The 23,422-nt window shown below is 43.5% G+C and overlaps 1 protein-coding gene across 1 annotated transcript in view; it reads right to left on the reverse strand.

Annotated features, from left to right (window-relative positions):
• LOC146798096 (cytochrome P450 2G1-like) overlaps nt 1–23,422 on the reverse strand; it is a 1,456,444-nt gene that overhangs the window by 345,027 nt on the left and 1,087,995 nt on the right. Inside the window, exon 8 of the mRNA XM_085625316.1 lies at nt 12,376–12,563. Within this exon, the coding sequence (XP_085481442.1) occupies nt 12,376–12,563 (188 nt within the window). The remainder of the gene's footprint in view (nt 1–12,375; nt 12,564–23,422) is intronic.

Here is a 23,422-nt window from a genome sequence, read left to right on the forward strand (position 1 = left end):
AGGAGAATGTGGCAAAGGTCGGGGTGCCCAACAAGCATGTGAGCAGCCCCTCCCGGCTGACGGTAAAGGCAAGCAGGAAGAGTTTGCACATCAGCGACCCCCGTTTCAGAAAAAGAAGGTTGCTGCACTAACAGTGAGGTATGCCACAGATAGTGAGAACGCAACTTCAGAACCTAACATGGGCACTAACACTGCTAGACAGCGCAGCGGAGGTTACAATAGTGCGGCAAGCACTGCATCCATATCTGAAGGCGACAGCAACTGACACATTTATTACTGTAGAAACTGCTGACACTAGAGTGGCTCCCCCTGACAAACTATATGACAAAGTCCTTTTAATAGAAGGCGAAATACTAAGTACCATAAAATGGATTTTTGGGGAAAATCTGACCTCTACATACGACATTTTATTAGCAGAGGCGGACTTGCCCTCAGCTTTCATTTTGGCAGCTCCCAGAGGGGAGGAGGTAATCCTCCCATCTTTCACGCACACTGTGCCTAAGGAGCAAGCTCAGAACTTTGCAGAAGAGTGGACACAGGTGCTTGCTCCAGCGTTGTACCGTACTCAGGTTGGGTGGGATAAATTGTCGCCAAGCCATGAGATTCCATTACGGTCCATGCCCCAGCCACAACCCCAATATCCCATGCGCCGCAAAGCTAGAACTCACGTCACAGAAACCCTTGAACAATTGGAATATCAAGGTGTAATTGAAACATGTGTGTCACCCATGAATAATCCTCTTTTTACTGTAACCAAACCTTATGGGTCGGACCGCCTTGTTTTGGAATATCGGCATTTGAACTCTCATTGTCGGACCTGCGCGGTACAAAATACCCACAGTTCTGCCCTCGTTGATAGTCTCGTGAGAAAAAGGTTTAAGACCACACTTGACATCTACAATGGCTTTTATAGCCATAACCTGTCCTCTATTAGCAGTCAGTGGACAGCCTTGACTTCTGGCGGCAAACAGAAACAGTTTAAAAGGTTAGCCATGGGCTACAAAAACAGCCCTGGTGTCTTTGCCATGCGTGTAGTCTCTCTGTTAGAGAGCATTGACCCTGATGCCTACTCATTTGTTGATGATATCTATGCCACAGACGACGAATTATGGGCGTATCTGTGTCATGTTGACCGCATCATTGTTATGTTTGCGGACTTCGGTTACAAATTTAACTTTGCAAAATCACACATTGTGGAGTTTACAGTGTTGTTTTTGGGCTATGAACTCAACAACGAAGGTCGAGGTTTAGCACCTCACTTCCTGGGGAAGTGTGCATGTTTGCGCGCTCCAACAACTCTGAAAAAACTGCAATCTTTGCTGGATGTTTTAAATTTCGGACGTACTTACATTCCCGATTATGCCCAGCGTATCAAGCCGCTATATGCCTTGGTACAACCAACTTTTTCCAAATCGAGCTGGCTGCCAGAACACACAGCTATCCTGCAGTCTTTGCAGGCTGATCTTCTTGCTTCTAAATACTTGTTGACGTGTGATAACCACACAAACCTGGTAATAAGAATTGTGCCTGGCGCAGTGGGTTTCACGTACTTAACATTCAATGAGGGAGACTCAGTCCCTATTGCTTACAAATCACAACTGTACACTTCGGCTGAAATGCGCTTTTCCACTGTCGAAAAAGTTTTAACTGCAAAGCAGATGGCGATTCTGAAAGAAAGAGCGCTGTCGCAAGGGAAACGCATGTTGGTTGTCACACCATATCCTGCTGCCCTCGAGGGAGTGATAAAAGCCAGTATACCAAATTCTAAAGCTTTGCATCCACGTTGGATACAATGGGCCACTTCCTTCATGTCTCCGGATGTCACTTACATCTTTGATGCCTCATTGCAGACTCAGGAGTATTTGCAGTATGAATTTGTTCATCTAGCTCCTCTGTCCTTGCGCCCGCTTGAGGAATACCATTGTATCATTTACACTGACGGTTCGGCGCAACCAGCGATGGAATCTAAGCATGCATATTCAGTGGCCTGCGCAATAGTGTCTGGTACTTTTGTGAATTGTGAATTCAAGTCTGATGTCGTGTACATGCAGACATTGGGTGATTGTACCACCCAGTTGGCAGAGCTTCGTGCTCTGGTGCTTGCACTGGAATTTGCTGATCCTCGTGGGACTACTCTTATAGTGAGTGACTCTTTTTACAGTGTTCAGTCTTACAACGACAATTTATTCTTTTGGTCTCAAAATGAGTATTGTGATTCCAAAGGTAGCACAATCAAGCATAAAATGCTTTGGGTTTCGAGTTGCAGAATTTAAACAACGTCTGCCGCTCGTGAATGTAATTCATACTCTTGGGCACCAGCGCGTAGGTGTCCACGCTGTTGGCAACAGTTTAGCTGACGAGGCAGCGAAAACAGCAGTGGCAACATATCTAGTAGCAGCAGTTACAAGATCCAAAAGTAAGATTGATGATGACATCTTGGCAGCAATTGCTGCGACAGAGAAGGGTGATAATTACCCTTGGGGTTTCCCTTCTAAATACTCTTATCATTTAAGTCCTGATAAAGTTCCCAATGTGAGAATTAACAACGTTGGTGACAGAATGATTCTCAACGCAGACTGCAGACTTTCCTTGATAACAGCCGCTCACGAAGGTATGGCTTCTGCCCATGCTGGTGTTTCGGCGACTGTTACTATCTTACAACAACGTTACTGGTGGCGCAGATTGTATAAACAGACTCGTGCTAGTTATGTCCTTAATTGTGACATTTGCAAGCAGACTAAACCTTCCACTGCTGCGTGTCCACCTCAAACACAGTTGTACATATCTAATAGACCACTTGGGTGCGTTTATTTAGGTCACTGCGGTCCTTTCTCCTCTGATACTGCGTTTAAGTACATCTTAGTTGCAGTTGATTCGTGCACATGTTTTCTATGGGTCTGGCCACAACAGAGTGCTGATGCTCAAACTGTCATCAGGGATTTGCGTGTCTTTGTGGGAATTTTTGCGTGTGGTACACTCCATTCAATTTCAGACCAGGGTCCAGCGTTCGCCTCTAAGGCGTACAAGGCTGCCATGAGATCTTTGGGGGTCCAGGTAAAATTTTCATCTCCATACCGGCCTGAGGACAACAGTGTTGTGGAGCGAATGATCCGTGACTTAAAGCAATCTCTGACAGCTAGGGTTTTAGGTACTGGTAGGAACTGGTTGGCTCATTTGTATAGGGTTTAACGTGCACTTAATAATCTCCGTAGAAGGTCTCTGGGTGGGCAGACCGCATATGAAATGCTCTTTGACATAAAGATGTTTGTCCTGGACCTTGATGTTCTAGACATGGTGGCGTCGGCCGCACCCTTTGACGTAGATGATCATTCTGCTATGTTACAGAATCTACAAGAGACCTGAGACAGTCTTGCAAAGGAACACTTGCCCTCCACGACTGATGCTGCACTTCAGATTCCGGTAGTCTGTTGGCTACCTCGAGTTGGTGACCTGGTCCGTGAGAAGGTGGAGAACAAGAAGGAGTTTGGCCCCTCTTATCGTGATCCAGTTCCAGTGCATGGCGTGCAGTGTACAAGAACAGTCATTTTACCTCCACTTCCTAGTGGCAAGGATAACAGTTACATCTCCATTGACAATGTCAAACTACAACGAGTGGCCGATTCTTCTTAGTATGACTCCATAGGTCTCTTGTCCGGCAACAATGAGAAATTCAGTTTTGGCTCTGGCAAATACCATCAGGCCTGACGTTGCCATCGAGATGCATACAGTTACAAATACTTTATTGCCTCCACTGGCTGGTTGTCCAGTTGAAGATACTGAGGATACTTATCCCACAGTTGCCTGGTTTACAATCAAGTGCAGTTGACCAGTCATGTTTTTCATTTGACACTAACTCTATACCTTCGAAAGCCCCGTCGAAAATTTCTATTTCTGCTGTTTGGTTTAAAAGACATTTTTTAATTCCCTCTTGGACTTACATTTGGCTGGTGCTCATATCTATTTTTTTGTTTATGCCGATTGGATTTGTGGTTGTATTTTTTCGTCTAGTAAATGAGCACTATCTCAACAAAAGATCTGCAATTAGATTAATTGATGACTCCTCGTCACACATCTTGAAGAGAGACCAGACTTTTGTTAATATTACTGCCTGGCCTGTGTTAGATGGTATTGTACAGGATTCTGTGAAATTTCAAATTCATGGCCCCACAGAGGTGATTAATGTCCCCAATGTACTTTGTGTTTCAATGGGGGATGTTGTGAAACAAAACATACGCTCTGATGATTTGGATGTCCAAGCCGTAGAGGCTCTTTTTTCTGATTTGAAATATTATGTTGCTTTTGATGCTGAAGATTTGTAACACTATGGCAATCATTTCCTGCATAAAGCAAATACATTTAGAAATATCATCAATTATACACAATGGGAAAATTGTCCAGCACCAATTGAAGGCAGCTCCAAAACTATAGTGAAATGTTTTTCATATTTTACTGATTTCAGTGTATCTGAACCTGAAGCCTTTTATTTTAAAATGACTGCCGAGTCGGCTTCCAAAGTCAGACTGACCCACACTAAAATATTGTATTCGGAGTCTTTATGGATGACTTACCTATAGGGGGCTATGAGCAGTGGAAAGATACCATTGATCTTAAATCTGTTTGGGGTTCTAAAGCTTGCCAGGTACAAGGCACAGAAGCACTGCATCGTGCATGCCTTATCCTGAACCGCATGTTGTTTTATAATTCTACCATTTTTCAGACCACCTGCTTTGAACTGGCTACTTCTAAAAAGATGAATTCCCCTACTATTTCTGATCTGGGCACTTATCCAAAATGGGATAATCACACAGATCTGTCCCTTGATGAATTGCAGTCATTGATTACTAATACATCCTTCAATATTTCCAACTTAGATCCAGAAGGATGGCTATTATGGCAGAAGAGTTCGGATTCCTGTCAACATCGTTTTCTGGGTCTGCTCCCTGGTTATACACAGGTTAGGGTGGACCCCCAATTTGAATCTTCACATTCTGTTACTACATATTCTGTAGGCAAGTTATGTCAAAACTGGCTGCAACATTCCACCCTGGCATCTGTTAAACTTCATTTGTCCAAATTGAATGACAACGTAGATTTAAATGATTTTGTTAAGGGCCCTGTGGGTGGCAGATCCAAAAGATGGGTGTATGCTGTTTACAACGAAGTTTGGAAACTATCTCAAATTGAAGCTGCTTCTAGATTATGGGCTATTGATCAAGCCAATTTAGAAAAAGTGCTAGCTGTCATCGATTATAGCATTAACACCCTTTCTTCCAGAATTTACACATTAGATAATATTGTTTCATCTGTTGTGGATATAGAACAGGATGATATGTTTTATACCATGGTCAAAATCAATTGTGTTCTATAATGCAGTTTGCATGGACTTTACAGACATTGAAGGATGGGAAAGTTCCCTGGGATTACATGAACACATCATCTTTATTCCTGCTGTTTAATCTGACTCATAAACAACAATTCATGTCCATGAAGGATGCGACATATTCATTATTGCATATTGAAAAGTTGGAACCTTTACCATTCTCTATGGCCGAATTGATCTCAGCGGTGTGGCTTATCCATGGATTGATCACTTTACCATTTTCATTGTTTAAGTTTGGTTCATGTATGAAACACTATGCCTTAGGCAGGTACGAACCATTGGGCACCGCTTTCCTGCATGAAGTTTGGTCACTCTCATTTACATACAGGTGCCTGAGAGAGGGTAATGAGGTTTATTTAAAAGGAGAAGAATGCACTTCCACACCTGATCACTCAGTAGTCTGTGGGAACATCCAATTGCATGGCACATGCAACATTCACGTACCTAATTCAGCTTGCATTCTGAAGGGAAATCCTGTGCCAGCGATTACACCCACTTTCACGTTATTGGCTAGCGGTAGTTATTTGCTTTTAAATAATGAGGCATGCTGTGGGATGCTAGTAGGGATTCCCTACATTGTAACTGTCTCACAACGAGTAGTCTGTTGTAAGAATGTCCTTTTCCCACCCCCGCATGGGAGACTGGATGTTTCCTTCTGGCCTTCCATAACGACCTTGGAAGCAGAGTTCAACAAGATAATCAGAATAAGGGCTCTTTTGTCTCAAATAGAAGTCGCCCTGACTTCCTCCCATGAAACATTTGTTGTTCACATAGCAAACACCTGCACCGAGGTGCATGCGCTTTTAAATACTGATCTCCCCCTTCATTCCGGTGCTCTGATTCATATTATATTCAATGCCTCGTCAACAACTGGCTTGGTGCATTTCTTCAAAGTTGTGGGCTCCGGCCTTGTGACCTCCTTCCAAACAATATTTGGTGTGATACCAGCATTTTTTCATTCTATTTTTTCCAGTGTCTTCGGCGGGCTTCCGTTGATTCTCGCCTTGACTGCTGGTGTACTGCTGTTTATTTGCTTGCTCCACAATGGCTGCATGCTCTGTATCACACAACAGCATGCCCCGGCTGCTTCATCTGCGCAATCGGATGCTTGAATACTATGGAACATTACCACTGGCCACTTTGAGCGTAGCCTATGGATTATCCTTCCGGTTTTCTTACTTCACTTGCGTGCAACCTGTTTTCCATTGCCTAGATTGTCCATTGGAATGGGTACTGGATTTGTGCCTGACGAACACTGCGTCTTATGCTCCGGATTATGATCGACTAATGAGTCCCTTAGTGGCTCAGGAGTTGGACTGTTCTGGTATCGGGATTATGGCCTGTGGAATGGTGCACGGAGTCCTAGGGATTTGGCATATATATGCGGCAGCATATGACTTCCTGGTGAGAAGTTATCTTGAAGAACACGCAAGTTGTCCTCTGATTGTGCTAGAGGCTCCGGTTATCGAAGAACATGTATGTTCATTTACTTTACTTGACTGGATGGCTGACTCTTTTACTGAACATTATAATGACTTCCTCTTGGAGGCAGTTGCAACTTATTGTGCCTACACGTTGATGGATTAAATTGACAGTTGTCCATCTTAATCCAAATTGTTTAATTTTTCCTTTTTATTCCACATTGAGCTGTATAGCGCCCCAGAAATATGTTTTTATTTTTTACTTTTTCCCAACAATTTGTTTGACCTTTTACTACCAATTATAAGGATTGCCAATATATGAACTTGGTTCTGTCTCACTCGAACTTGAACCCTGCGTTCCCACATTGCTTCCCTATTCTGTTCGTGGTCCGATCAAGGGAGGGTGTAGAGGAGACAGAGTTTTAGGTACATACATTGCTATGTTAGCATAAGCGTTTTAGAAGCTAAACACCGTCTTGCCGCTTTGCTGATTTTGCACGCGACACTACAGGTAGCTGTTATTACACGTAAAATTGCTTGCTTGCTTTTTCTTCACATGAGAACGGTCTGTTGTTCACATCCCTAGACGTGCCCCGCGACCTTAGTCTGAACACTGTGTGCAGAAGCCGTCAAGGTCAAATAACAATGTATGATGTTGAATTCAGGTTGATCGCCCCCGTTCTAGACACAACATGCACACAGCTGCAAATATCTGAAACTCGGGTGCCTTTAATATTGCATTCGCATGCATGATTCAGACACTTGGAGAAAACCTTTCCAGACACAGAGAGCAGAGCTGATCCTGTGATGTGATTCACCTAAGCTGATCTTTGAGGTATGGGGTTCCCCATACAAACCTAGAGACCTTCTATTAGTTTATAAAAACTAGTCTACTAGTCAAGGGAGAGTGGTTCACAAAGTATTATAGGACTTGTTTTCCACTATAATTTTTAATATGATTTCTCCCTTCATTTTCTATGGTATTGTAACAATGCTGATGGTTTTATTTTTAATAATTTGTCTGCTTATGTTAGCCAAAGTACTGCACCTTAGAGCACATAGTTAAAAATAAACATTTTAAACTTTTCCGTGTCTCTGATTACTCTTGTTGTGGACTGATATGAGAATAATAATGAAAAGGTGTTTCTGATTCCCACCATTCCTGAGAGTACTCTAAGTGGCTTGTTCTGGGTTGTCTAATCATTGGTAGATTTGAGATGACATGGAGAACGAATGAGACACTGATGCTAGTCTGATAGGGGTTCTGGGTACTGAGGTGAGTTTTTGGGTACACCACAATTCACTGAGGTCATGATTTCCTGCGCATAGTTCTGTGCATCAGCAGAATCCCCGCAACAACGCGAGCGGCGCAAAAAATGATCATTTCCTGATTGCTGTGACTCCTGCACTTGCTGTATTTCCACCTTAATGAAGCGCCGCTCGGGGCTGTTGGTGGGCCTTTGTGAAAATAGTTGTTAATGGCAGCACATTACGGTGCTGCAATTAACATAAATAATTTCACAATGGCCCACAATCAGCCCGCAGCCGTGTTCTTTTAAGAAAAGAAATGCAGCAAGTCCAAAAGCACGATGTGTAATTTACACGTCGTTTTTTGGACTTTATGCATGTCTTTTCTTAATGGAGCACAGCTGTGGGCTGATTGTGGGCCATTGTGAAAATATTTATGTTACCTGCAGCGCATTACGATACTGCAATGAACAAATATTGTCACAATGGCCCACAATCAGCCCACAGCCGTGCTATATTAAAAAAATAAATGCAGCAAGCACAAGCATGAGCGATAGAAAGGAGGAGGGGAGATGATCCAGAGGGATGGTAGAATCCGGCTGATTATTTGTCTCTAGGGCAGCTGTCCCCCCGTGGTGGGCATTTCTTTTCACCGCCCGGTGGTTTCTGGGAGCTGTAGTTCTAGGTCGCCACGTTGGAATTTGCTTTTCATGATTTAGTTGGTGATGCTTTGGATGTGGAAACATAAAATAGAGGGGACAGTACAGAAACTCGTAAGAAGCGTGAACATAAAGGGACACGTTAACTTGTTATGGCTGGGGAACTGGACAATGGGCATTGGAGTGTAATGAGCTCAGTGGTATGTAGGGAAAGACGTAAGGTAGCTCGGAGAGGAAGAAAAGTGTACCGTGGGGTGGGAGCCAGAAGGGGGGCAGGGGTGGCCCTCAAAGAAAGCACTGAAAGAGTATAGAAGGTGTGTAAAGATGATCATGAGGAGAACATTTAAGAAGAGATTATAAAAGATGGGGTAACAGGTGGAGCAGTGTCAACTGCAGGCGTCTGAACAAATGGATGTCAGCAAGAAAGTTAAGTTACGAGAAAGCAGAGATTTGAGCATTTTTTAAAGTATTCATGTTAATTGCTGCAATTAACATGTATACTTTCAAAAAGGCACATAATCTGCCCGCAGCCACGCACTATTTACAAAAAGCATGCAGCAAGCCCAGGGCTTTAAATGGGCTGGGTCCTGCCGATGCTGAGTTTTTAAAAGCAGGTGCTGACACAGGTCCCAATCAGGCTCTTAATGTTTGCCATCACCCTCAGGGTAAACAAAAATCTCAACTTTGCAGCAGTGCAGCTGCTCAAAGCCTTTGGTTTAACTTCAGAGGGTGTTTTATAGTTTTTTCACAGTCTGGTCATTTCAGAACTGAGGTATTTTCAATATTATATTCAAGAAGGCCATAGTTGTTGCTTATTTATCTTATGCAACTATCAACCACTGACAAAGTCAATAGTCCTGGCGTGTTGTAGGTATAATTTTACTTGTTGTATTATATATCTGGATGCAATGACAGAGACAGCACAATAACGGTCGGGAGGCACACTATGCTAGGCATAGATTTTTAGCTTACGTGTTTTTATGCCACGCGCTTAATTACATCAGGCACGCCCCTTTGAGAGACCCCCCCAGTTTTTTAGTCAGTTTTGGAGCAGTGGGGGCCAGTTTTGTTACTGGGGGCAGTTTTGCAGTAATGCTGCAATATGGGCCCTCAGCAACAAAAACACCAGTTGTGGGGACCGGTTATAAGACGTAGTGCTTGACACTTGCCCACCCCACCCCTGTTGGGTGGGAGCCAGGCTGGCAAAATTGCCAGGGCTACTTTGGGTTCCCAGTCCAGCCCTGCCTGCCCCATCAAACAGGCCTCCTCACTTCCAGTACCTAGGTAATTTATCTGCACAATCAAGCAGGAACCCCAGTGTCAGAACCCTCCCTGTTGCTGCACCCACACACAAGGTTGGGTTCTACTTCTTGGCACACATTGCCGTGGCTGGAGCGCACAGAGACCTCGCACTGCTGCACACAGAGGAACAATATTAGAGGGAACATTGGATAGGCTGCAAGCTCCCAATAACCCCCTCCCCAGAAACATGAAGGCTCTCAGAACTCAGATGAGGTGCTTCTGAAGAAAAGTGAAGATACAGACTTTTGGGGTACATGCAACTGTGAAGCGAGCTCTTCTAGCTGGGAATTGACCATTAGAACAACCGACAGCACAAAGCTCAAGTGGGACCTGCTCTTCACACCAACAACAACCATCTGCAACGGCTGCCAACACAATATTTGCAATATCAGAAACTGTCCATGACCATCAACCAGTGTGAAGCTCCAGTGACAACCAACTCTTCCCACTTCAGCCACGACCATCCAAGAGTCTTGACCTGCTCTAGGAGCATGCTACTCCTCCTTGTGGACCCAATCAGCGCAAAGCATACTCTCTTCGGAATGCTTTGCACTAACTTTGAGAAGGTAAATCTTCAGTGAGACTAGCCTGGTCCATGTATACAACCCTGCTCTTTTGCGGTCATCCTGAACTCATGCCTTTGGCCTGGTTGAGGCCAGAAATCTTCCTCATTGACACAAGAACAAACATGTACCTGAGCTCGAACATCACTCTGCCCCAGATAGACTATTGTGTCTGGTTCTCAGTAACAACCACTCTCTCAAGAATCTCCTGTTCAAAAGATCCCAAGAAAACCCCCTGCAAGTCTAATCCTCGGCTATCACCTCAAATCCTTAATCCACTTCACGCCCCCTCGCAGAACACACCACCCATTTCGGAAAACAACAATATGGCCCCTAATATGATTATCAGGACTGAGGCAAACTAAAACAACACTAATTTTCCTTTTAACTCAAGCAACCAAAGAATGTGGAACTTTGATGACTTCATGGAAACAAACTAAAATACACTAAAACAGAAACAATTGATGACTCCGGACTGTCACTGATATGTGTACAAGCACCAAATCCACAAAAATACCCGAAAAAAGTGAATGGGGAGAAAGGAAAAAGAATCTCACTGACTACGGGTGCCACCTTTTCACCATCCACAAATTAGCAGATGCTCGGAGACTTCAAATATAATAAAAAACAATCTAGAAACAGCAACAAACAATCAGTTTGTACCTTCACTAAAATTCTCACAAAGAAAATGGCAAAGACGTAAAAGAAGTCTTAAGGGATAAAGGAATCGCACTAACCACCTGTGCTATCACTTACCACCCATGACCTAGTGGAAAATAACAGACTTCATGGAAGCAGAACCAATCGATCACTTGGGACATCTGATCAAATGAGCACAAGTGCCAGGTTCGTCTACATTTCATGAATGTCGAATCACTAAAATGCCAGGGGTAGTGAACCTCAAATACTCTTTGACCTTATTGAAATCACATGATATGACATGATATGATAATATGATGTTTGATCCTGAATTCTCAAAAATGTTGCCATAAGACCCTGATGAAATAACAATTGACAGCACTGAAGCCTAGGGAGTACCTCAAAGAGAAAAAGGCATAGTGAAATCAGAAGGAAATGATGGATTTTCCTGTCAATAATCAGGGATGTCCGTGGGCATCTCTAAATTTAGAGTGTGGTTTTGGGGTGATGGAGTATTTTACACAGTTGTCCTGATGGAGTCAAGTCTGCACGCTGAACTGTAAATCAGTCTAGTCATTTTAATTTTCTGCCATGAAAATCCAATGGCCACAAGTGTAAATAAATAAATGATCCAATTTGCCATTATAAACCTCACAAACTACATCATAGTTGCATGGTATTACAGGGTGAATATACTTCTATAATATGGAAGAAGGGTGTCCAAATCGCAAATTGCTACTTATGATGACAAGTGCATTTGTTCTTACTCACCAACCTCTTTTTTCAGCATTTCCTTGTATACGTATGACAAGCCAATGATGTGGCAATGTCTTAGTTTTTCCTCTAATGGCAAGAACATAAGGAGATAATATCCATATACTCTTTGGCAATGGCGTAGCAAAACTTGTGGGGGGGGGCCTGCAAAGTACATGGAGTGCCCCCCTCCCTGCTTACTGCCTACCACTTTTGCTAAGGGGGACCCCTGGGGCTGAGGCCTCCCCGACTGTGGGAGCTGCAGGGGATTTTGTTACGCCACTGTTCTTTGGGTACTTCTGCCTTATATGTTACCTCACCAGTCAAAATACTATAATTAAACTGGGGAACAATACTTTCGGAATATTTTTTTCCTACCAAATATGTCTTTCTGGTCAATGCTCACTTACCTTGGGGATGGTGTAACCTCGGAACTGTGTGTTACAGATCACAGAATGGGGAGCTCCAAATGGGACGATGTTACTATATCTTTGGATCTCATGAATGACGGCATCAGTGTATGGCATTTTATTCCTGTCTTCAACAGAACTCTGACGATGTCTGCCGATTACCTGGTCAATTTCGTCCTGCACTTTTTCTGTCACAACAAAAAAGGATTGAATTGAGTTTTCAGCGAATAAATTAAGGGATATTATACTTTATCAAATTTAAGTTTATGTTAAATTGGCTGAAAAATTGATTAACTTTGAATCATAGCTGTGCACCTGGTGAACTTTTATTATCTTACCTGGAATAGTCACACAATCTTACTGTTGTTCGCATTCTTCAATATAAGCTTAACTCTACACAGGATCCAACTCCCCATTGTAAGTGTAGCCAATCATTTCTTGTGAAAAAAGCTATTTGGCACACATAACAACATAAGCACACAAGGCATCCCTGCCTATACAATTTTACTTCTTCAGCTACATCACATCAACTTATATATAAGAGATAGCTATATTTTAATGTTTCCTGTGAGAAATTGGGTTATTGGTTGGGGAGGGAAAAACCCTAATCAACAACTACCACAATCCTTGACATGGTGAACCACAGATGTCTCTCAATTAGCCTGTGTTTAACTATCTGGTAGCTTGGCACAAAAACAGTCAGGCTTAACTTAGAGGCAATGTGTAAAATATTTATGCAGCAGAGAATTGGTAATGTAGGAAAGATGCAACACAAGAAAAATTCTCCAACACTTAAGTAAAATGGAGTAAAATGTATGAAATATGGTTCACTGACATAATATCGACAAACAGAATATCATCTGGACAGAATATCGTTGACAAAATTTCGATGGACAAAATATTGTCTGCCTATCTTCAAACAGATAAGTACAAAAATATTGAAGACAAAATATCGCTGTTTAATATATAGTTTGTAAAAAATATAGAATTTTTTAAATATGTTAAAATTAATATTAACTTAATTAAATAATCAATATAATTAATTAAAACATACTTATAATTAATATTAAAAAGTAAAAAATATTAAATAATATATATAATACCTAAAAAAAAAATTACATCAGCGTTGGATAGTGGGAGGGTAAAATTTACTATTCCCACTCCAGTGAGTGGAAGAGTAGGGAAAGAGTTAGATAGCGGGAGGGTAAAAATTACTATTCCCACTCGGGTGAGTGCAACAGTAGGGAAAGCATTGGATAACATGGGGTAAAAATTACTATTCGCACTCCAGTGAGTGCAGCAGTAGGGAAAGCATTGGATAGCGTAGGCGTAAAAATTACTATTCCCACTCCAGTGAGTGGAACAGTAGGGAAAGCGTTGGATAGCATAGGGGTAAAAATTACTATTCCCACTCCAGTGAGTGGAACAGAAGGGAAAACGTTGGATAGCATAGGGGTAAAAATTACTATTCCCACTCCAGTGAGTGCAACAGTAGGGAAAGCGTTGGATAGCGTAAGGGTAAAAATTACTATTCCCACTCCAGTGAGTGGAACAGTAGGGAAAGCGTTGGATAGCGGGAGGGTAAAAATTACTATTCCCACTCCAGTGAGAGCAACAGTAGAGAAAGCTTTGGATAGCGGGAGTGTAAAAATTACTATTCAGTAATTCCAGTGAGTGCAACAGTAGGGAAAGCATTGGAAAGCATGGGGTAAAAATTACTATTCCCACTCCAGTGAGTGCAACAGTAGGGAAAGCGTTGGATAGCGTAGGGGTAAAAATTACTATTCCCACTCCAGTGAGTGGAACAGTAGGGAAAGCGTTGGATAGCGTAGGGGTAAAAATTACTATTCCCACTCCAGTGAGTGGAACAGTAGGGAAAACATTGGATAGCGGCAGGGTAAAAATTACTATTCCCACTCCAGTGAGTGCAACAGTAGGGAAAGCATTGGATACAGTAAGGGTAAAAATTACTATTCCCACTCCAGTGAATGGAACAGTAGGGAAAGCGTTGGATAGCGGGAGGGTAAAAATTACTATTCCCACTCCAGTGAGAGCAACAGTAGAGAAAGCGTTGGATAGCGGGAGGGTAAAAATTACTATTCCCACTCCAGTGAGTGCAACAGTAGGGAAAGCATTGGATAGCGTAGGGGTAAAAATTACTATTCCCACTCCAGAGAGTGCAACAGTAGGGAAAGCGTTGGATAGTGTAGGGGTAAAAATTACTATTCCCACTCCAGAGACTGCAACATTAGAGAAAGTAATAATTTAATATTTAAATAAAAATAAATTAATTATCAATAACAAGAAACAATTATGTAAAGTTAATTACAATTACAAAATATTTAATAATTAATTTATTATAAATACCAATAAATATTATGTATTAAAATTAATTACCTATTAAAAATTCATTAACCACACATTATTTTTCAATACCAAAAATTAATAGGTAATAAAAAAAATTACCAATAAATAATTAATTAACAGTAAATTAATTATCAATACACACAAATAATTTCAGTAATTAAAAAATTACAATTAAAATACTTCTCACTCTATGCCCCTAGAAACCTACAACCTGCTCCGTGTAATAAATTAATACAATTAATATAATTATCAATTAATAAAAATTAATTACCAATTAATAAAAAATAATTAACAATTAATAATTAATTAACAATAAATTAATTATCATTACCAATAAATAAAAATAAATATTACTTATTTACAATTAAATTACTTCCCACCGTATTCCCCTATAAACCCACAACCCGCTCCGTATAATACATTAATACAATTAATATAATTTTCAATGAATAAAAATGAATAACCAATTAATACAAATTAATTACCAATTAATAATTAATTAACAATAAATTAATTATCATTACCAATAAATAAAATTAAATAATTACTTAATTGTAATTAAATTACTTCCCACCCTATTCCCCTATAAACCCACAACCCGCTACAGACCTAAAATGCAAAATTAAATTAAAATTAATTAATAATTCCTAAAAATTAATATTTAATTCAATATAATTAAATTATTTCCCACCCTAGTCCCCTATAAACCCTCAACCCGCTACGGAAGTAAAATACGCAAAAATTATTTTACATAAATTGCGTAACTTTATAAAAAATTAACGTTACAACAAACAAATGATGGACGGAATGCTGACAATGCATACATTCTCCCCCAGTCAAGAGATCTGGGTTAAATCCATCGTTCTTTTGCCCACTACACCACCCCAGTTTAGACATGGCCATATGCAAATCAGTCTTGACCCTGTGCCTCATGGGAACAGTCCAGCCCGAACTGCCAAGCCATGTCTTCCCTGGACCGGAATCAAGCATCCTAGGACCAGTTTCTGGCTATCAGCCGTCATCAGCCAGGATAGCTTGACTCCAGTGGCGTAGTGAGCACGGGTCCCACGTCTGGGAATACCCATCCCACTTAGGGCGAAAAGCGTTACAACAAACAAATGATGGACGGAATGCTGACAATGCATACATTCTCCCCCAGTCAAGAGATCTGGGTTAAATCCATCGTTCTTTTGCCCACTACACCACCCCAGTTTAGACATGGCCATATGCAAATCAGTCTTGACCCTGTGCCTCATGGGAACAGTCCAGCCCGAACTGCCAAGCCATGTCTTCCCTGGACCGGAATCAAGCATCCTAGGACCGGTTTCTGGCTATCAGCCGTCATCAGCCAGGATAGCTTGACTCCAGTGGCGTAGTGAGCACGGGTCCCACGTCTGGGAATACCCATCCCACTTAGGGCGAAAAGCGTTACAACAAACAAATGATGGACGGAATGCTGACAATGCATACATTCTCCCCCAGTCAAGAGATCTGGGTTAAATCCATCGTTCTTTTGCCCACTACACCACCCCAGTTTAGACATGGCCATATGCAAATCAGTCTTGACCCTGTGCCTCATGGGAACAGTCCAGCCCGAACTGCCAAGCCATGTCTTCCCTGGACCGGAATCAAGCATCCTAGGACCGGTTTCTGGCTATCAGCCGTCATCAGCCAGGATAGCTTGACTCCAGTGGCGTAGTGAGCACGGGTCCCACGTCTGGGAATACTCATCCCACTTAGGGCGAAAAGCGTTACAACAAACAAATGATGGACGGAATGCTGACAATGCATACATTCTCCCCCAGTCAAGAGATCTGGGTTAAATCCATCGTTCTTTTGCCCACTACACCACCCCAGTTTAGACATGGCCATATGCAAATCAGTCTTGACCCTGTGCCTCATGGGAACAGTCCAGCCCGAACTGCCAAGCCATGTCTTCCCTGGACCGGAATCAAGCATCCTAGGACCGGTTTCTGGCTATCAGCCGTCATCAGCCAGGATAGCTTGACTCCAGTGGCGTAGTGAGCACGGGTCCCACGTCTGGGAATACCCATCCCACTTAGGGCGAAAAGCGTTACAACAAACAAATGATGGACGGAATGCTGACAATGCATACATTCTCCCCCAGTCAAGAGATCTGGGTTAAATCCATCGTTCTTTTGCCCACTACACCACCCCAGTTTAGACATGGCCATATGCAAATCAGTCTTGACCCTGTGCCTCATGGGAACAGTCCAGCCCGAACTGCCAAGCCATGTCTTCCCTGGACCGGAATCAAGCATCCTAGGACCGGTTTCTGGCTATCAGCCGTCATCAGCCAGGATAGCTTGACTCCAGTGGCGTAGTGAGCACGGGTCCCACGTCTGGGAATACCCATCCCACTTAGGGCGAAAAGCGTTACAACAAACAAATGATGGACGGAATGCTGACAATGCATACATTCTCCCCCAGTCAAGAGATCTGGGTTAAATCCATCGTTCTTTTGCCCACTACACCACCCCAGTTTAGACATGGCCATATGCAAATCAGTCTTGACCCTGTGCCTCATGGGAACAGTCCAGCCCGAACTGCCAAGCCATGTCTTCCCTGGACCGGAATCAAGCATCCTAGGACCGGTTTCTGGCTATCAGCCGTCATCAGCCAGGATAGCTTGACTCCAGTGGCGTAGTGAGCACGGGTCCCACGTCTGGGAATACCCATCCCACTTAGGGCGAAAAGCGTTACAACAAACAAATGATGGACGGAATGCTGACAATGCATACATTCTCCCCCAGTCAAGAGATCTGGGTTAAATCCATCGTTCTTTTGCCCACTACACCACCCCAGTTTAGACATGGCCATATGCAAATCAGTCTTGACCCTGTGCCTCATGGGAACAGTCCAGCCCGAACTGCCAAGCCATGTCTTCCCTGGACCGGAATCAAGCATCCTAGGACCGGTTTCTGGCTATCAGCCGTCATCAGCCAGGATAGCTTGACTCCAGTGGCGTAGTGAGCACGGGTCCCACGTCTGGGAATACCCATCCCACTTAGGGCGAAAAGCGTTACAACAAACAAATGATGGACGGAATGCTGACAATGCATACATTCTCCCCCAGTCAAGAGATCTGGGTTAAATCCATCGTTCTTTTGCCCACTACACCACCCCAGTTTAGACATGGCCATATGCAAATCAGTCTTGACCCTGTGCCTCATGGGAACAGTCCAGCCCGAACTGCCAAGCCATGTCTTCCCTGGACCGGAATCAAGCATCCTAGGACCGGTTTCTGGCTATCAGCCGTCATCAGCCAGGATAGCTTGACTCCAGTGGCGTAGTGAGCACGGGTCCCACGTCTGGGAATACCCATCCCACTTAGGGCGAAAAGCGTTACAACAAACAAATGATGGACGGAATGCTGACAATGCATACATTCTCCCCCAGTCAAGAGATCTGGGTTAAATCCATCGTTCTTTTGCCCACTACACCACCCCAGTTTAGACATGGCCATATGCAAATCAGTCTTGACCCTGTGCCTCATGGGAACAGTCCAGCCCGAACTGCCAAGCCATGTCTTCCCTGGACCGGAATCAAGCATCCTAGGACCGGTTTCTGGCTATCAGCCGTCATCAGCCAGGAAACCGGTCCTAGGATGCTTGTTTCCAGTCCAGGGAGGACCTGGCTTGGCAGTTCGGGCTGGACTGTTCCCATGGGGCACAGGGTCAAGACTGATTTGCATATGGCTGGGTTCAAACTGGAATGGCATGGTGAGCAAAAAAACGATGGATTTAGGCCCAGATCTCTGTACTGGGGTGAATGTATGACATTGTTCTGCATTCTGTCCATCAATTGTTGTTTTTGCATTTGTCACCCCGAGTGGGAAGGGTATGCTCAGACGTGAGTCCCTTGCTCTCCATGCCACTGGAATCAAGCTATCCTGGCTGATGAGGGCTGAAAGCCCGAAACCGGTCCTAGGATGCTTGTTTCCAGTCCAGGGAGGACCTGGCTTGGCAGTTCGGGCTGGACTGTTCCCATGGGGCACAGGGTCAAGACTGATTTGCATATGGCTGGGTTCAAACTGGAATGGCATGGTGAGCAAAAAAACGATGGATTTAGGCCCAGATCTCTGTACTGGGGTGAATGTATGACATTGTTCTGCATTCTGTCCATCAATTGTTGTTTTTGCATTTATAAAAAATTAAACATACATTACAAAAATAATATACACTTTTAACACATATACTAACAAACAAAACACTTTAAAAAAATTCGATATTATTAAAAATGTGATATATTTTAATGCCTATATTATGTACTTCGATAGGTTGACAGTCGATATTACTTACCTGCATGTCGATATTATTAACCACTATATTATGTCCATTCGATATTATGTCCATTCTATATTTTGGATTCGATATTCTGTTCATTCTATATATTTTTTTCGATATTATGTCAATTCACTATCAAATATATCATGCCAAAATGAAAAAAACCAATCAGTAGAGCCGGAGAAATGCAATTTTAAGGGCTTAAGAAAGCACTAACTATGGTCATCTGGTTACGCTAGACCAGTACAAAGTCACAAATTTAAGCCAACCGCAATGGAGTGCGGGCCTCAAACAGGGACCAGGTTAGTCACACTGAAAAAGTTTCCATCTCAAAGTTCGGCGCACACAGTTAAAAGGTAAAGTATTTCACAACAGGGGCTCATCTGATGCCAGCCAAAGGTCCAAGACTAGGGAGGCAACTCTTAGGGATCATGAACTAACCCCAACAGAGTCTAGCAGGGCTCAGGCAAGTCCAGTTGCAGGTTCAGGCAGGGTCTGTAGCAGCAGGCCAGCTGGGAAATGTGTAGGGAGGCCTCTGGAGCTTGTGTCCCTGTAACTCAGAACAGGAAGTCAAACAAATGACCCTTGGAGTCAATTTGGTAGTGAGGGTTCATGGAGAATGTACTATTTCCTGCAAGCAGCAAGGCAGGCCTACAACAGCAGGGCAGTCGTTTAAAGAACAAGGTAGGCTTCAAGCAGCAAAGCAGTCCTATAGTAACAGCAGGGCATTCTTCTGAGAAACAAGGCTGGTCTCAAGCAACAGGACAGTCCTCTGAGAAAGAAGGCAGACCTCAAGCAGCAGGGCTGTTCTCTGGAGTACAAAGTTATGTTTCTGTAATGTTACACATTTCGAGGTTTGTATTGAAGAGTTGGACCCAGGGTCACACCTGGTGCCAGATTTGAAGTGGGAGAAACTCCTAGACTTCTCCACAAATCTGGTTCTGGAATTTTCTTCCTAGTCGTGCCCAGACTCCAAGATGTCTGGGGTGATGATAGGCTAGTGTGAAGTTCTTTGTGAGTGTAAGAGGCAGCCCTATTGAATTGCAAGTGTGGTAGGTGACAGCTACACACCACCCAGCCTACTCACACCTAGTTCCCCTTTACAATACTGTTTGTGAGGAATACACAAAGATCAACTGCCATTTACACCTAATTATGTGACCCAAAAAGAATGCTGCAGGCACCAAACCATTTTCTGCTCTTAGCCCTGTGTTCCTGCAGCTTGTGTCCAATACACGTCTGGGGAGGGTGACAGCTGGAATTTGTGCATTCTCTCTAGACAGCCACACACAAAGGGAGCTTAGGTATGACTGAGTGGCTGTCCACATCCTGATGGGTCATCCTGGGCAGGATAGGAGGGAGGAGCTGACACTTACACCTGAATAGGCTTTGTCCTGTCCACACACAAAGGGCTGCATACGCCCCTGTAGTGAGTCTGGAGCCAGAGCTGGGAGACAGGTACTCTTTGTCCTCCTTTGAATTCCCACCCATATCAAAGGCACAGCCAGCAATACGTACTGGTTCTCTGACCCCACCAAATCAGACACAACTTTACCTGGAGGAAGGACTTCTGTGCAACTACAAGGTTTGCCGCTCCGCTGGACTGCAGCTCCGGAAGAACTGCTTTTCTCCTGTCCTGCCCTGCTGCCTGCTATCTTCTGCCCTGCTGAGGAAGGACTGGACCCATCTCACTTGAACCCAGAGTGACTCCAAGGTAATGCTGGTTTTCCCCCTAACCTAAGTCCCAAGGACATCAAAGACTTCTCATCACCCTGCTACAGCACCTGGAATTTGCTTGCTGCTAGTCTTACTCTGCCAAGTGGTGCAAATCCAGTACTGGACCCTCGGAAGTTCACTGCTAAAATCTATGCATCAATGATTCAGATTTTAAAGTCTTTATTTCGATAGTAAAATCACAAAAGACAACGAGGTTTACACAAACAGTTAAGGTCATACATTATAAACACCACATACTGACCAATTTACGCACAATAAAAGCTATACATTTAAAAATAATCCCAGTTGAACATCCCATTTATATTTAAACGATCCGTTTATGTATACAGTTTCTTATTAAAACATAAAATCAATAAATAAAACCATCTTAAAATACTGTGCAATATCCAATTTTAGATTAAAACTTTTAAATATGAATCGTATGATCAAGCAATTCCTTGCTATTTATGGGCTCTAATAATCCAAGCCCAGCCCAAAAATTTCGCTGTGCTCACCACAAACAACTCTGAAGTATTGGTCTTTAGTACCCGAATTGCCTCAGCGGACCTACCACAAGTAAAGCGTTGGAACAAAGGTTTTAACCATTTTTTACGAGGGTCGTGGTACTTGGGGCAGGCAAATAAAAGGTGGCCCTCTGACTCCCTGTGGCCAGGGCACCATTTGCAAAATTCGGTTATTCCTGTGCCCCAACTTTTAACAAATGTATTCAGGGGCAGAGAACCCACCCGAAACTGATGGTAGAGTTTCTTATCCAACGGCCTGGTAATAATGTCCCAATAGTTCTCGCGGGAAGGGTCCAGCTTGTTAGCCAGGAACCTGCCAGTTAAACTAGTGGAGCTGGAAGCAGACACTAGGGTTTGTCGGACCGAGGCCCAGTACAGTGCTTTAAATTCTGGTTTGGAGGGAAACACATTAGTTCCAGGAGACAACCATAGCTGTTCCAGACCCATTTGGACCAAAATGGTTCTAACCGTACGTAGCCATGGAATTCTCCCGGATCCCTCCAGGGACCTAACTTCGGCAAGCTCCTTAGCAAATGAGACAAGGTCAGGGGAAGACCAAATCCGTCTCCAAAAGGCAACCAATCTGTACCTCGCCATCTCGTTGATTGGATTGCATCCTAGGTCCAAACAAAGGGGTATAGATGGAGTTGATTGAGGAAGCCCCACTAAATTCCGCAGGAACTTGCACTGTGCTTTAGACAGGCTAGATAGATCCGTGTACGCCCAAAGATCCGCTCCATATAAAATAGCAGCGTTAATCTTTGCGTCGTAGATTTTTAGCGCGGGGTGCACTCGTTTAGTGATGGATCTCTTTTGTTCCCTAACGAGACAGCCAGTTAGGCGGGCCAGTTTAAGCTGCTGTACAACTACCTGCTCCTTCCATCGCAAGCGAAAATCTAATGTAACCCCTAAGTAGGACATGTGATCTACTTGTTCCAAGTTGGCACCACCCATCATTACCGAGCTCCGAACCGAAGTATTCCTTGTGAATACCATGAACTTAGTTTTGCTCACGTTAACCTTCAGGTCGTTGATGACACAAAACTCCTCGAAGCGGTTCAATGCCCGTTGTAAACCGCTTCTGGTCTTAGAGAGGAGCAGAGTGTCATCAGCGAAGATGAGCATGGGGAACTTCTTCCCGGCCAGGGAGGGAGCGTCTGTTGGAAAAGTATTGAAAAAGTTTACTACCTGGTCAATAAATAGCAAAAAGAGAGTAGGCGCCAGGACGCAACCCTAACGAACCCCGCGTGTTACTGGGAAACTGTCCGTCACTTGTCCTTGACTGCCCCATCGAACCCTGGCAAAATTGTCCTCATGCAATTTAACAATTAAATCCAGGAGTTCCAGGGGTAAACCTAGGTCTCTCAAGACGCACCACAGTTTGACCCTCGGAACCATGTCAAAAGCAGCCTTTAGATCAATGAAAGCGGCGAAAATTTTCCCCCCGCCTAACAGCACCACCTTCCAGTACATCAGACAAAATCTAAACACCTGGTCGATAGTGCTGATACCAACTCTAAAACCTGCTTGCATAGGGGACAAAATGCACTCTGAAACCAACCATCCCTGAACTCTACCTAAGATCATTCGAGCAATGACCTTTTGGAGAGAGTCAATAAGGCTGATCGGGCGGTAATTGCCCGGGTTGGACCGATCCCCTTTTTTATATATTGGGAGGATCTCAGCCCCCTTTCAGCTCATTGGGATTCTAGCTCCTTGGGCAATTGCATTTGCTAGCCTAGTAATGTACGGTATCCAGAGTCCTTGGTTGGATTTGAACAGATCAACGGGGATTAGGTCCATCCCAGGAGCCTTCCCCCACTCCGTCAAACCCAATGCTAATTCTGTTTCCTGTTCAGAAAAGAACAGGACCCCACCGTGGTCCAACAGTATGTACTCATCACTTAGCAGGGTAGAGGGTACCGAGATCTCAGACCTAAATTGGGTTGCATAAAAATCCACCCAAGTTCCGGGGAGGACATGATTAGAAGGTATTTGCGAATCTGGGTCCCTGCCCCATTTGACCAATTCCCAGAATTTCGTCTGGTTATTGGATGTCGATGCATCCAGAAGATCGGACCAATGCCTATCTTCCCACTCTCTTTTGGCCTCCCACTGGATTTTTTTATACTG

The sequence above is a fragment of the Triturus cristatus genome, chromosome 9 (assembly GCF_964204655.1).
Source record: "Triturus cristatus chromosome 9, aTriCri1.1, whole genome shotgun sequence".
In the NCBI taxonomy this organism is placed as follows: domain Eukaryota; kingdom Metazoa; phylum Chordata; class Amphibia; order Caudata; family Salamandridae; genus Triturus; species Triturus cristatus.